Source organism: Mastigoproctus giganteus, chromosome 4, assembly GCF_048544385.1.
Source record: "Mastigoproctus giganteus isolate SK-2022 chromosome 4, ASM4854438v1, whole genome shotgun sequence".
Lineage (NCBI taxonomy): Eukaryota > Metazoa > Arthropoda > Arachnida > Uropygi > Thelyphonidae > Mastigoproctus > Mastigoproctus giganteus.
Genome location: NC_143578.1, coordinates 234975421 through 234988816, shown reverse-complemented (window position 1 = coordinate 234988816; position 13396 = coordinate 234975421). Strand labels below are relative to the sequence as shown.

Sequence of the window (13396 nt, the reverse complement as noted above, 5' to 3'; positions counted from 1 at the left end):
AAGGTTGATTTGAATGAGTTGTTAAGGAGTACAGGAGTCTAATTCGTGAATTTCGTGGTGGGCCCCAACATTAGTAGTTTCGCCCGGGTGTACGTCAATGAGTTTCTGAAATGGATTCTCAGAAAAAAGGTGAAAATAAAATGTCGAATGGAAAAAAAGGTTCGATGATGGGGGATATACAGTATATATTACCTCCTTATCCGCCCCAAAGTAACAATCCGAAAATGAGGAGGGCCATATTTTCAAAGATGCTCCGTATTAACGATTCATTCACTTTAGGCAAGGACAACTTCACGGAGGTAGTAGGTTATTCACTATCCTTGTGTGTAGGCGCCTCCGTAGCCAGGTGGGCAGGAGCAGCAGTACGTAGCACACGCTTCTTGATTAGATCGGCGTTCGAGCCTGTGACCACCGGATGTGGAAAGGTCAGGGAATGACCACCGCATATCCCCGGAGCAATATGGCCTTAGTTGCTAATGCTCCTAAAAACCAAAACAACAACAACTATCTTTGTGTGGTTGTTGGTTTATATTTGGACGACCCGAGCGAGGATCAACTGGCAATATTCTAGAAAGAAATATTAGTTCTTTTTTTTTTTTTTTTTAACTGAAAGCTATATGTATAAAGGCTTGAAACTAAAAAACATTTATACAAATACTCACCAATGAATATGTTAATGCAGAGCATTTTGAACGAAAAAAAAGACTATAATATTGCATTGTAGATGTGAGCAGATATATATTATTATATTTACAATGCAATATTATAGTTAGCTCCAAATAAATTGCGAATTCTGGAAGATATCAGGGATTATGGCTACAATAACCCCTAGCTATAAACATACCAACCTCTCGAAGGGTGTTGATTTGTTAAATACAGAAGTTAATGTTCTAAAATGCAAAGTTATTTTAATCCTATGGTCCAAATCGTCCCAGGATATTTCTTCCCATGGTATCTTTTTTTATTACAATAAATAAATAATTAAAATTGTCACTTTTGTGTGTTCTTTTTTTCTGTTTGCTATTTAATTATAAAATAATACGAAATTTTACTTTTCATGCGAAGTGCACGGGTAGGGAAAGCCTACCTCTGGACTTTAAATAAATGAATTTTCATAGAACATAAATTTAGTTTTTTAGGTCATTCGCAATAAAGTTTTATAGATTTGCAATGGATCTCTGTCTGTCTGTCCGCAAGCAATAACCGACTTCTAATTTCAAATGTGGTTCTTAAAAAAAAAAAAAAAATGTAGAGCCATTCCAAATTTCATTACAATCAGAATTCAGTTTATCTAAGAAATCAATTTATGAATCCCGGAATCAGGTCTCGAAGAAAAACATTCAGAGAAAAATGTTCCACGAAAAACGATAAAAAAACAAAACAAAACAGAGTGAATCCCATTAATTTCCTCCACAAAATACAATAAGTTAGTGTTTCCAAGAAACCTAGACACTTGTTTGCGTGGACGCAAGCACAAATTCATTTTGGGATGTACAAATTTGTTAATAAATAAATTTATGTGTATATCTGCCAAACTGATTAACTTATTACTGAAATCAAAAAAAAATTAGTAATAAAAATAGCAATACATTCAATAATAAATCAAAAATTATGGAGTAAAATACATGGATTTCTGCTTGTTTGGTTCATTGACGAAAAAACAGAAGAAATGAAATCAATGCATTCGATAATTTTAAATGGACCTTTCCAAACGTGGCTGAGTTAGTCGGTCTCAGGTGAGAGTTGCAAGGTTTTACTCCCTAAAGTGTACATTTTTCGTCCCGTAAACACACAAATTGACCACAGAACACAGGCAATTTACAGACACAATGACACCTCATAGCTTTAGTTTTAACATATTCACTAAACATACCACTTGGCTTCTTTTTTTTTTTTTTTTTTCGGTTGTCCAGAAATTACCCTGAGGATGAAATTGAAACTCAAAGAAAAGAGATCTAATGATGTCTTGTAGACGCACCAAAATCGTGGAGAGCGCTGTATTGTGAAAAACAGATGAAATAGAATCCCTGAGCTCGGCGTATTAAGTCTGAGGGGGAGTGCGTACTTCGAATGGGTATGGCGCAAAATCAAGCGAGTTAAAAGGAATTGTTTTAAAATAAATTCTCATAACCTTTGCTTGAACCCTCCTATGTTCCTTTATACACTCTTTTTTCATCAATTGTATTGTTTTAACAGGATTTTACGGTATAAACATATAGTAAATTAAAATCCAGTTACAGTGACTGCTATTTTAACCAAATAATTTCAGGTTCAGGACAACTTCCTGAATGCTTCATAAATCACGTTTGGACAAAACAGTTTTGCCCAAAAATTCAATACCACCGGTTATTTTCAAAATCCACCTGAGACCAAAATGTTCCGTTTACATGTTAAAATCGTTTGAAAATTATTATCAGTTTGCAAAAATTATTAACTTGTAAAATAAAATGCAACAGGGTTTATTTGAACAAGTAAAAAAATTTCATTGGAATTTCTCTACAACCAATGATTCATGCTCCTCCCACCCCGAGCGTTGTAACCATAAAATTCAAAAAGACAAATCTGAAAGTACTGATCATTTTAATCCTTCTTAAGTAGGGCACTTACGCCCTGATTAACCTCAATTAAGCTTGTGCTAGGTTGGTCTCCCTTGGACAGATGTCGTGAATTCCGGAAAGTGTTGACAATCTTTATCCCTTTTAAGTAGGGCACTTGGAACGGCTGAGTCAACAATGGAAGATGCTGTGGCGAGAAATATGCTAATTAGTTTGGTGTGTCGAGCGGGAAATGTTCGAACCACCCCTAGTGGTTAAGTCGCGGTTATGATAACATTGCCCTGATTCAAAGAAAAGAAATTGTTGTGGGGTTGTTTCAAAAGCCTTCTAAAATGCAAATAAGGTGAAAATTATTTTTTCATTAGACTATCCTTCGTTATGATCTTCATAACTTCCTCTACCACAGAATTGAATTTAGAAGTGTGTACTTTTCTGGTTGGGACCGGCTAGTTTAATAAGCAAAAAATAATCATCATAATAGGTTACCGTCCCATCTGTGGTTGGCGATCAGCATCTGTTGTAAACATCATGAAACAATTGTTCCACAGTTTTGCCTGTCCATTCCTTAAAATTACCAGCCATGATATTCTTCTTCCTCTCACCATTGATTCTTCCAGTCAGAATGCATATTCTTTTAGATGTCTCATAATATGACCAAAAAGAAGTTTTTCGTTTCTTGATCAGACACAGCAATTTCCTTTCTCTGCTGACCGATCTCAACACTTCCACATTTGTAACTTTAGCTGTCCATGGAATACGTAATATTCTTCTATACATGTACATCTCGAATGCCTCCAATTTCTTAACCCGATTCGCGTCCGTTGTTGCTTTCTTTGATGTCCAAGTCTTGCAACCATAGAGCAGCGTGGACAAGATGTAGCATTCCATTACTGTTAGTCGAAGATTTAGATCCAATTGCAGATTACATAAAGCACCTTTCATTATGCAAAAAGGCTGATCTTACTATTTCAAGTCTTCTTTTATTTACTATTATTATTTAAAAATAATAATAATAAATAAATAAATAAAAATCTTCAGGAACTTGCTCTGAACCTGGGGATGCGAATTGTGAATATTCGCCAGGTTATAGTACTTTCTGTCCTCATTAAAAATATTATTATTAATATTAGCTTTACAAAATGATGCAAGAAAGCAAAGTTTACATAGCTTCATCCAAAAAAAAAAAAACTTTTATTCATTTAAAAACTTTTTAAAACCCACTTATTTACTAAGGTATCTTCATCAAGAAAGCAAGACAAACACAACTGTAATTAATTAAAAAAGCTTTGGTAAAAATTTAAATATAATTTTATATGCTATTTCTTAATTTAAAGGACCTTTCTGAATTAGAATTATGGATTGTATCTTGCATTAGTCAGAAGGATTAGTCATTCTTTCTGAGATGTATGACACTCTACTATTGCATAACCCTCGGTAATCCCAATACCCGAATCAGCCGAAACTTCTTACAAAACTCAGATATAAAAAAGTCAAAATTTATTTTTATTTACAATATAATTTGCTTATTAAAAATTTTGAACTTAACGTTTTCTTTCACGCGAAATGTCAACACGCCTGAAGCACGTGTTTTCACGCGTAAAATGTTCGCAACGTCATTGGTCACTGAAATAAGCCACGCCTAGCTCTCTTTCCCGCCACTAAAAGCCTCTTAGCTACTGCAGTTACAGTAAGTACTTACGCGAGAAATAGTTCCTATAACGCCTTGGAATTTATTTCAGAAAAAAAATATATTTAATAATAACCCGTATAGGAATAGATTTATTTTTCAATTATACTATTTATTTACGATAAAGGTTATTTTAACGCGCTAGTGTTGCGTAAATACATCTTGGTACGCAATGCGACGCCTTTCGCGCGTTAGCGTAATGATATCCCATATTGGCACTATTTTACTTTGGTTACACATAAGCAAAAGGGAGTTTAACTCGCGTCTCGGTTTGTGCGTGTAATGGCGGTGCTGTGGAATCTAAAGCCGGTAGAGTATAAGTTTGGGAGAACAATTTTTATCAACCCTTGTGAAAATACAAATTGACAACGCCTTACGCACGGTGCATTCAGTAAACAGGTAAGTGCGAAATACGTCATTGTTTTATTTCCTGAAAGTGCGTAGCGGGTTTGGCGTAAAAAAAAAAAGAAAGAAAAAAAAAAACGAAATGCCGGTCGGCATGCGTCGTAAGGGTTAATTGCTTTCCGAACTAAACGATAAATACGTTAATAGTATAAGTAGCCGGTGATGGTTAGCTTCAGTTTCTTTTATTTTAAATGACAGCTAGGATTAAGATTTTTGTCTTCATTTTTAAATGCCCCCTGGTGTAAAGAAAGTGTTTGTATCATTATGACAGTTCGTGAATGTAAATGATGCTCTTTAAATATAATGTTAGCGAATTTCGCTCATAACATATTGCTGCTGCTGCCTTACACCCGGTGTTGAACCTGTTACCGTAACTGTCTAGGGGCGTTGTCTTCGGCGTCTTGAAACGCCGGTCGTTACCTTCGTATTCCGGACTACTGCATCCAACCATTATGTTAACATGTTACTTAATATGCTTCTGGAGTGATTTTTGAATTGGATTATCCCAGACGGTGGATTTGTGTGGTTTCTTATTATAATTCTCTAATATTTTATAGCCGGTTTCAGAAAAAAAAAAAGTAAACGAACTTTGGTTTTAAAATGCTTTGCAGCTATGATATGTTAAGTGGAATTCCCACCTTGTTAACCGGTTTTGGCTAAGACCTTGTTTTTCGAACCCGAATCCTGTTCAAAACTGGTATTAAATCAACTTGCGGAAGGGCAGCAGGTATGAAATTAGCTGATACATATTGCCTAGGTCATTAATACCGCTCGCATTCTTTTAGAACACTGACCATCTTATGTTGGGGGAGGGGATGTTTTTTTTTTTTTTTTTTTTTAGGAAGTGAAGTAATTTTTTTTTTCTTTTGCAGTGTTGCATCTATGTGTTTATTGCTCTAAAGATGCCCTCATTGAATGATACCGGGACTACAGACATTGGCATAGAAATTTTTCAATCGTTTTTCTTGGTTGAAAGCCACATGGATGAGTGTTTAGGTAACATTGAGTTTTACAACACCCCAGCTCCCAGCGAGGACATTTGGAAGAAATTCGATTTCCTGCCAACTCCACCACGTTCACCAAGTCGAGATTTGTCAACTAAATCCGATTTGATTCTCCTTGAGGACATTGGAGAACTGGCCGGTGTCGAAGCCCAAGTGGATGACATCGAAGCATATGTAGATTCTATCAATTCCGCTAAATTAAGCGGTCTTCGTAATGAGCTGTTACATGATTGTATGTGGTCTGGACTTTGTACGGAAAATTGTAAACAATACAATACCAAGAAAGTGCAAGCTGGTGTAACTCAGTGTACTGTTTCACTTGCTACGAACACTTGCGGACATCCTGCAGCATCATGCCCTAGTAACGGCAAGGGGGCACCGCTCTCAAGTACTGATAGCGCCGCGGCAGCATCCGTAGTAGCTACGGCGGACTTCATCGGCGTTGACGTCGCTGCTGCGAACTGTGTCGATCCGCTGTCCCTTTTACCCTACTCGCCTCTCAATGATCATTGTTACCATCAGGCCAATCGAGTAGTTGCTGGTGTATGCAACGCCACTCACAAGGTTGCGTCTCCCGTTCGCAGGGCGCAGTGTACCAGGGACCATATTGGAAGCGACACTCCTTCAGATTCAGGTAAGATTTTGATTAGGAAGGTAAAAGATGCAGCTTTTTAAATGATGGAGAGTAAATAAAACTTGGTGTTTAATGTGCTTGTGACGTTTTCTGAGATTGTAAGATAAATTGTGTAGCAACTTCATTAAAAAATAAAGGATGTTTCTTGCATTAATTGTCCATTTTCTGCTTGCAAAATATTTTTGAAATTAAACAAAATAGATGCAGTGAATTAAAGGTTACCTCAAACTTTTCCTACTTATTTAGGAACGAATTTAGCGTAACTTGATTTTTAATTTCTTATATGAATAAACGTAAATCTTCTTAGCCAATCAAATCACAGGAAACACCTGACCCTCTATCGGTAAAATAGTTTCTAATTTAGCAATAGGCTTTAATTGACAAATTCGCCCAATTTCGTTAGGTTTAAAAAATCAATTTTAAATACTCTTAAGATATAAAATCTCTTTCATAAAGGTCCACCAATTATGGATTCTCTCACCTCTGTATGAAGAACTATACAAAAAATCTTCGAGTAGGTGAGAATCCGGGATTAAGTAGGTGGGCTAGCCTTCTGGGAGATAGCAATTTCGTTAGGTTTAAAAAAGAATTTTATATACTCGTTAAATTAAGATAGTAAAATCTCGTTTTCATAAAGGTCCATCAATTATGGATTCTCTCACCTTTGTGTGAATCGGAACTATGTACAAAATCTTCGAGTAGGTGAGAATTGGGGATTAAGTAGGTGGCGAGACAGCAATCATAAAGTAGGGAGAGGTGGATTGACACCGGGTTGGAACCGTTTTTGCCAGTTAAGCGCATTTGTTAAATGATATGTAGCACAATGGCGCAACGGCATTTGACTCCGAATTCGGGTGCAGCTAGCAGCGCCACTGACTCCGCCGCCGCCGCCACCTCGTAGAGGTGAGTAAGCAGCGTTCATAGCAGTCGTATTAATGGTGACTCGCCGTCAGCTCGCCCACGCGGCAGTGCTTGAACTGCTCCCTGCGTGTCAGCATCATACCGTAGGAAGAAGTCTTCATCATGGCTTTGTTTTAACCGAAGGTTCATTTAATGAAAGCGGGTTTGGGTGTAAGTGTATGAATTATTGAATTCTTTTGGAACACCTACTGCATATGCTTATGTTAAATGCAGTCATGTGATATTTGTAATTATGCAATTGCATGACTTTTCTTAATATAAGTAATTGGATACATTTTGGTTTTAGAATATCATTACTGAAATTTAATTCAGCTTTAATTAGTCGTAGTTGTAATAAACTAACTGCTCGCCATTTGATCTTTCCGGGGGAGGAGATTTCACAACCTGTACATAGGGTATATGGATAACTAGGATTATAGGTTGTTTCGAAAGTATGTGCAGTAAATTCTGGGACGTATTCTGAACAGTTACAGATATTTTTAAATTAAAAAAAAAACTTCAGTTTTAAACGGTACACAAAAAGAATAGAACGCTGTTTACAATTTTTACTTTAAAATTATAGTAAATAAAATACAACTAAGATAGTTGGTTTCATTTTTTTTTTTTTTTTTTTTTTACATGATCTCAATTGTAAGTAGAATACGCCGCAAGAAAACTAACTTTTTAGAAATATATATGATTTAGTTATATTTAAGCTTTACAATATTTTGAAAAACCCAACTTATTGAATTGTTTCTGGCCTTCTCCCATATTGTCAACGTAATTCTAAATTCACGCTGGATTTAAAGTAAAACTTTGGATCTGGAAAATATTACAAATAAACTATTAGATCAATTAAATGAGTTCTAATGTCCAGAGGAACCTCGTGGCTACAAAAGTAACTTAATCATTGCAATAAAACTAATTTATATTTGATTTGAATTCACATGAATTTAGTACCAGGAATATTATAAGAAACCGATATTTGGGAATTCTTTTGTAATCATGATTTATTAATGTATAGGATACTGGGGGAACCTCTTCAAGGCCATTCTAATCATTATTATCCAACATAAAATTGTTGCACAAATACGATTGTGTGCATGTATCCTGGTAGTGATTAATGTATATTATGTCCTTTCAATGCACTGGAAATACAAATGATTATTTTGTAATAATGAACTCACCCCACAGGTGGCAACTGTGTGTGTGTGTGAGGGGGAGGCGGGTGGAGGGAGTGCTTCATGGTCCATCTGGAAAAATGTTTTGGCCACCATTATAGGTTCCAAATGGTTCTAGGATGTATGTCATTGTTAACTTATCAAAAAAATTAATGCCTAATGAATGCGTTGTACAATGTCTATCAGAAACTTCTTAGGAGTACTGTATAATAGTGTTTAATACTCAAAGTTAACTTTGTGTAAAATGTGATGTGCATGTTTATTTCATTTTACCCCTTGACAGATTTTTTTGGTTAAATTGGGGGGGGGGACTCCTTCCTGTGGTATAGTAATGAAATGTAACCCAAAAATCCAAACTGATAACAGTTTGGATTTTTTGAATTCACATTTGATCCCGTGTGTTCTGCTGACTTAAACAAATCTTAATGGAAGACTTGTACCTGTACTCTTCACAAATGGGGGCCAGTCAAACTTTCTCCTTGGAGTTGAGTATGGCATATTTGAGAAGTTCTTAAGACCAAATAATCCCTGCCTCTCAAAAATATTTTGCTACAATCTATTTTTGTATGGGTAGTTCCATGGTAACTGTTTGTAATTCCCTCCACTCTTGCAAATCATGAACAGTTTTTTTTTTTTTTTTTTTCCATCCATTTGCTGTCTGCCTCAACTTATAGAAATCAACTTTCTCTTCATTTATCCCTTCTACTTTGTTTTCTAGAATCATGTATTTCCTAAAAATGAATTTATAGAAATTCTGTCAAGTATCCTCAGCCCATATACAGTATTAGGTGCGAGGGGTTGGGGGGGGTTTCACATATAAAGATCTGATGCTGAAGCTCTTTTGGCTTTGCTTTTGAACAAAATTATGAGTAATGAATTGTCATTTTTGCTTTTATTTTATTTTATTGAAGCACATGTGCAATATGGAAATATTAAAAGAATTCCTTGTCTTTCAAGGAGGTAAAAAAAAAACCTGAACCATTCTGGTCGGTGGTTCGGGGGGGGGAGGTCCTTCTCCCCAATTGATGATCCATGGTTTGGGAAATAAGGGCTTTTGCCCTTATTTACAATAAAATTAAGCTATTCAAATTTGTTGACAATCATAAACACTTCTGTGACCCATAATCAAAACAGGAAATTTTGAACTTCCAAAGTATTTATTAAAGCCCTGAAATTGCCCAAAGACAGCAACAATGATAGATATTGAGATGAGCTGATCAGACTTGATTCTTACCATTCCATACTTTACTTCCATTTCCAATGGCAATTTTTTTTTTCTTTTTGCCGTGTCAAGTTTCACCATAATCTAGTCCAGCAGCGGCAAGGAATTTTTGGGCCTTTTTGATGTGGCTGAGTTAGTCAGTCTCAGAAGAGGGTAGCATGATTTTCCCCTCCTGGAAACTCTGGTTTTTCATCCAGAAAGCATATATGGTGCAATATTAATGGCCTTGGTTGCTGATGTGCTTAATATTCAACTAAAAGTCCAGCAGTGGGATTTTGGGACCCAAGCATAATCAGATTTGAACTTGATAATTTTTAGTTCATTCTGGAAAATATCAGAAAATAGGTCTCACTGTATCTTTGTTTACTAACTTAAATTGGTAATCTGGATTATTTTGGAAAAAAGTACTGTTAAATACTACAAGTATATTTCAAGCAAATGAAGATGTACATATACAGTGCTGTCTTATATTGTGAACCCCTCTGATTGTATGTGGTTGTCCTGGAAAATAAACAGGATATTTAATTAATATTATTATAACTGAAATATGCTTATGTTAAATGGTTATACTTGTATATTAATTTTGGGTGGCCAAGGGATAGTTTAATATTTGAATTATTTTTTTGATTCAAATAACTTCCAGATTTGAAATCATCTGTAACCCATTTTGACATCAACTTTTTTTTTAAAACTGAAGTTCACACTCCATTGAATTAGATAAACATGATTCCTCCCAACCCTAATGCACCAATAAGTTCTTGTGTATCAGATAAACTGCCATACTTGAATAGAGCAGGATCATATGTAGAAATTTGATTTGTGGGAAAAAAAACCCCAAGTTATGCAGAGAAGGATGTGTTAATGTTGTCAATTGCCCTTAGATTTGTAAGCTTTTTTTTTTTTTTTTGTGGTGTAACAATACTGATCGTTTGTACTAGAGTAATTCGAAATTCCAGTGGCCAAATGTATTTCTGAACCGTGCTCCTTTGTGATGTTGCCAAAACGTTTGTTTACTCTGGCTTCTTGCATCTCTTGTTACTGGAAACAGATTTGGCATGGCCTTGACCTCTTTGTATATGAATTTGTAATGTCTGTGGTTTATTAAAACTCTTGAATTATAGCATCTTATAAGTCATATTCTACCGCATGTTATTCGTTCGAAACAAGGTAATCATGTATAATTCACTTCAGTCAGCTGACAAGGATAATTAATGTTAATTGTATTCTTTGGAGAATTTGTGCTGTGGTGTACAAATGGAGCAAACTCCACTAGTGTGGTTAAGTGTTTTAGTTTTGTAATTCCCATATTAGGTGCAGTTGCTGTTTTCTTCTACTAAATCTACTAATACACTATAAAATAAAACATAATTATTTGCTTCTACTCAAGTTTGAAATAAACAAAACATTTGATTTAAAAAATGTATTATTGTATACTTAACGATAATTTCAAACAGCTTCCATTTATTTCATCTATAGATCAATAAATTAATAGGAAACTTACTTTGATTCCTGAAGAAATTCTATATTTTATATATGAAAAATTGCAATTTTGAAAGGAATGGTTTCTGACAAGTTGATTTTTTTTCGGTTAAGGACAATTTTAATGTCTGTTACATTGTGTTTGTATTGGGACTCTAATGCGCATGTCACGTCTCCCACTCTGTTCAAACCCTTGTAGTGATGTGCACATGCGCGTATGGAGTCCCAAGGCAAACGATCTGCTATTTGTCTCATTTTTTCTTAAAAAAGCAACGATTTTTCTTTTTTCAGAGGAGGAGATAGATGTGGTGACGGTGGTCGAAAGGCGACAGAAAAGGTTGCCAGGAAGACCGAAATCATCTGGGCACGTTCATCAACGCCGCAGAGCTTTGCCAAAGTCGTATCGCCTCGCCGCCGCCGTATCGGTCAACAGAAAAAAGCACTCGGATAGGACGCTCAAAAGACCACTGTCAGTAGCTAAGTCCCTTTCTCCTATTACTCCTACTACTGCAACTACAATAACTGTTACCAACAGTAATAGTGGTGTCGCGACTACTGGTGGATGTGATAAAGTAGCAGACGAACTCGCAAAGAAATTGAAAGCCGAGGCAGACAACGCAGACGAAATAAAATATTTACGGCGGTTGGGAGCCGTTAATAGAACTACTTGCGAAAGCCGATCAAGTTCGGATACCGAAGGAGACACCGAAAAGAGAACTCAGCATAACAGTATGGAGAGACAACGGCGCATCGACCTGAAATGCGCCTTCCAGACACTTCGCGAAAACGTGCCGGCTCTTAAAGACAACCCAAAGGCTTCGAAGTTGACCATTCTGACCTCGGCAGCCACCTACGTTAAGCAGTTATCTTCCACAGGTTCAGGTCTAGACAGAACTATGCGAGCCGAGCTAAAAAGACGGGAACTCCTCGTCCGTCGTCTGCATAGGTTACGAAAAGAACACGGGCTAATATCCGTTTCCTAGGTAACCAAAGTGAAAACGGAAGTGGGTTTGTCTGTCGTCTGTGCTGCTTGTGGCATCCTGGTCGTTCGTTTTTCTTTGTAATACGTCATTTCTTGGCTCCAATTTACTGCTAAGACGTCTTTTTTAATTTTATTTTAAATCTCCCTAACGAATGGGTGTCTTGTGTTTAAACTAATAAATAACAACACTTTCTAGTCGTTTTGTTTAATTCTTTCACGGCTAATTACATGAGATTCCTAGTATTTCACTATTGCATATGTATATAGATACATATATTATAGACATATACATAAATATATATATATATAGTTTATAATATTAGCACTAAGTATGGAAAAAAAACCTCATTTGTAAGGTTTGTGAATTCCTGTGTAACATATTTGGCATTTTCATCCCCCAACCAGAAATGTACCACTGGGGTTAACTTATGGCCTATATACGTGTAATTCCTGTTTTTTGCCACAAGAACTGTATTATAGGTGGGTGTTTTTTTTTTTATTTTTTATGAGAAATTAGCTCAAAGTTGATTATTTGTAACTTTATGGTGTATGTGGGGATTGTAACTTAGGATAAGATAGTGACAACCTATTACCTCATGCTTTCACTACAGATGTTTGTGTTTATTATATATATAAATATATATATTATTATATATTATTTTTTGGTGTTATTGAAATGCTTTTGCTTAAGAAGTTTTTGACATGCAATTTGCGTGCCGTAATCAGTTTAAAGTTAACTAATTTGAGTCGGGTTTTGAAACTGCTGGTTAGCTATAACGGTTTCCAGCTGCTTTTTTTTCCCCCTGCCCCTCTATTCCTGATGTATGTCAATTCTATGGGAATTTGTCATTTATCCAGGATACTTATAATATATTAAGATGTACATTTAATAATCTATATACAAGTGTTTACTGAAAATGTATATTATAAATATTGTACTAGTCTATCCATGAACCTATTAAACAAAGTGGATTTAATGTAAAGATTTTCCATTTGGATTAGGACGTTGCCTTCAAAATACAGAAGATTGCTCTTTAGAACATTATTAACGTAGCAAGATTTGGCTCAATCTTTGCCCATATAAATTACATAGTTGATTGACCACGCTGTACGGTTTAATGTGTAGAGCATTGGATGGTAAGAGATGCATATTGTACACTTTGTAGTAATCATATTGGTCTGTGAAACTAAACTTTACAGATAATTGGCTATGAAAACTTAGTTTATTGGAGTTAAATATTATGGTAATCTCTTAGGAGATCTGGTCTTGTCATGGATAGAAGTTTGGTACCATTGTAATAAAATTTCAATGCAAAAAAGCCATTTGCAAGTTTCTATGAACTGCCC

At 35.6% G+C, this 13396-nt stretch overlaps 1 protein-coding gene and 1 long non-coding RNA gene across 2 annotated transcripts in view; one reads left to right on the top strand and one right to left on the bottom strand.

Annotated features, from left to right (window-relative positions):
* LOC150087506 (uncharacterized) overlaps window positions 1-7035 on the bottom strand; it is a 42661-nt gene extending 35626 nt beyond the window's left edge. Inside the window, exon 1 of the long non-coding RNA XR_016546884.1 lies at window positions 6948-7035. This is a non-coding gene — a long non-coding RNA (uncharacterized LOC150087506). The remainder of the gene's footprint in view (window positions 1-6947) is intronic.
* On the top strand, window positions 4498-12263 carry LOC150087505 (protein L-Myc-1a-like). Its single transcript, XM_090372105.1, has 3 exons — window positions 4498-4641; window positions 5520-6285; window positions 11359-12263. Exons 2-3 carry the CDS (start codon window positions 5550-5552, stop codon window positions 12048-12050), a joined length of 1428 nt encoding a protein of 475 aa, XP_090228231.1. The 5' UTR covers window positions 4498-4641; window positions 5520-5549; the 3' UTR covers window positions 12051-12263.
* The last annotated feature ends 1133 nt before the right edge of the window (window positions 12264-13396 follow it).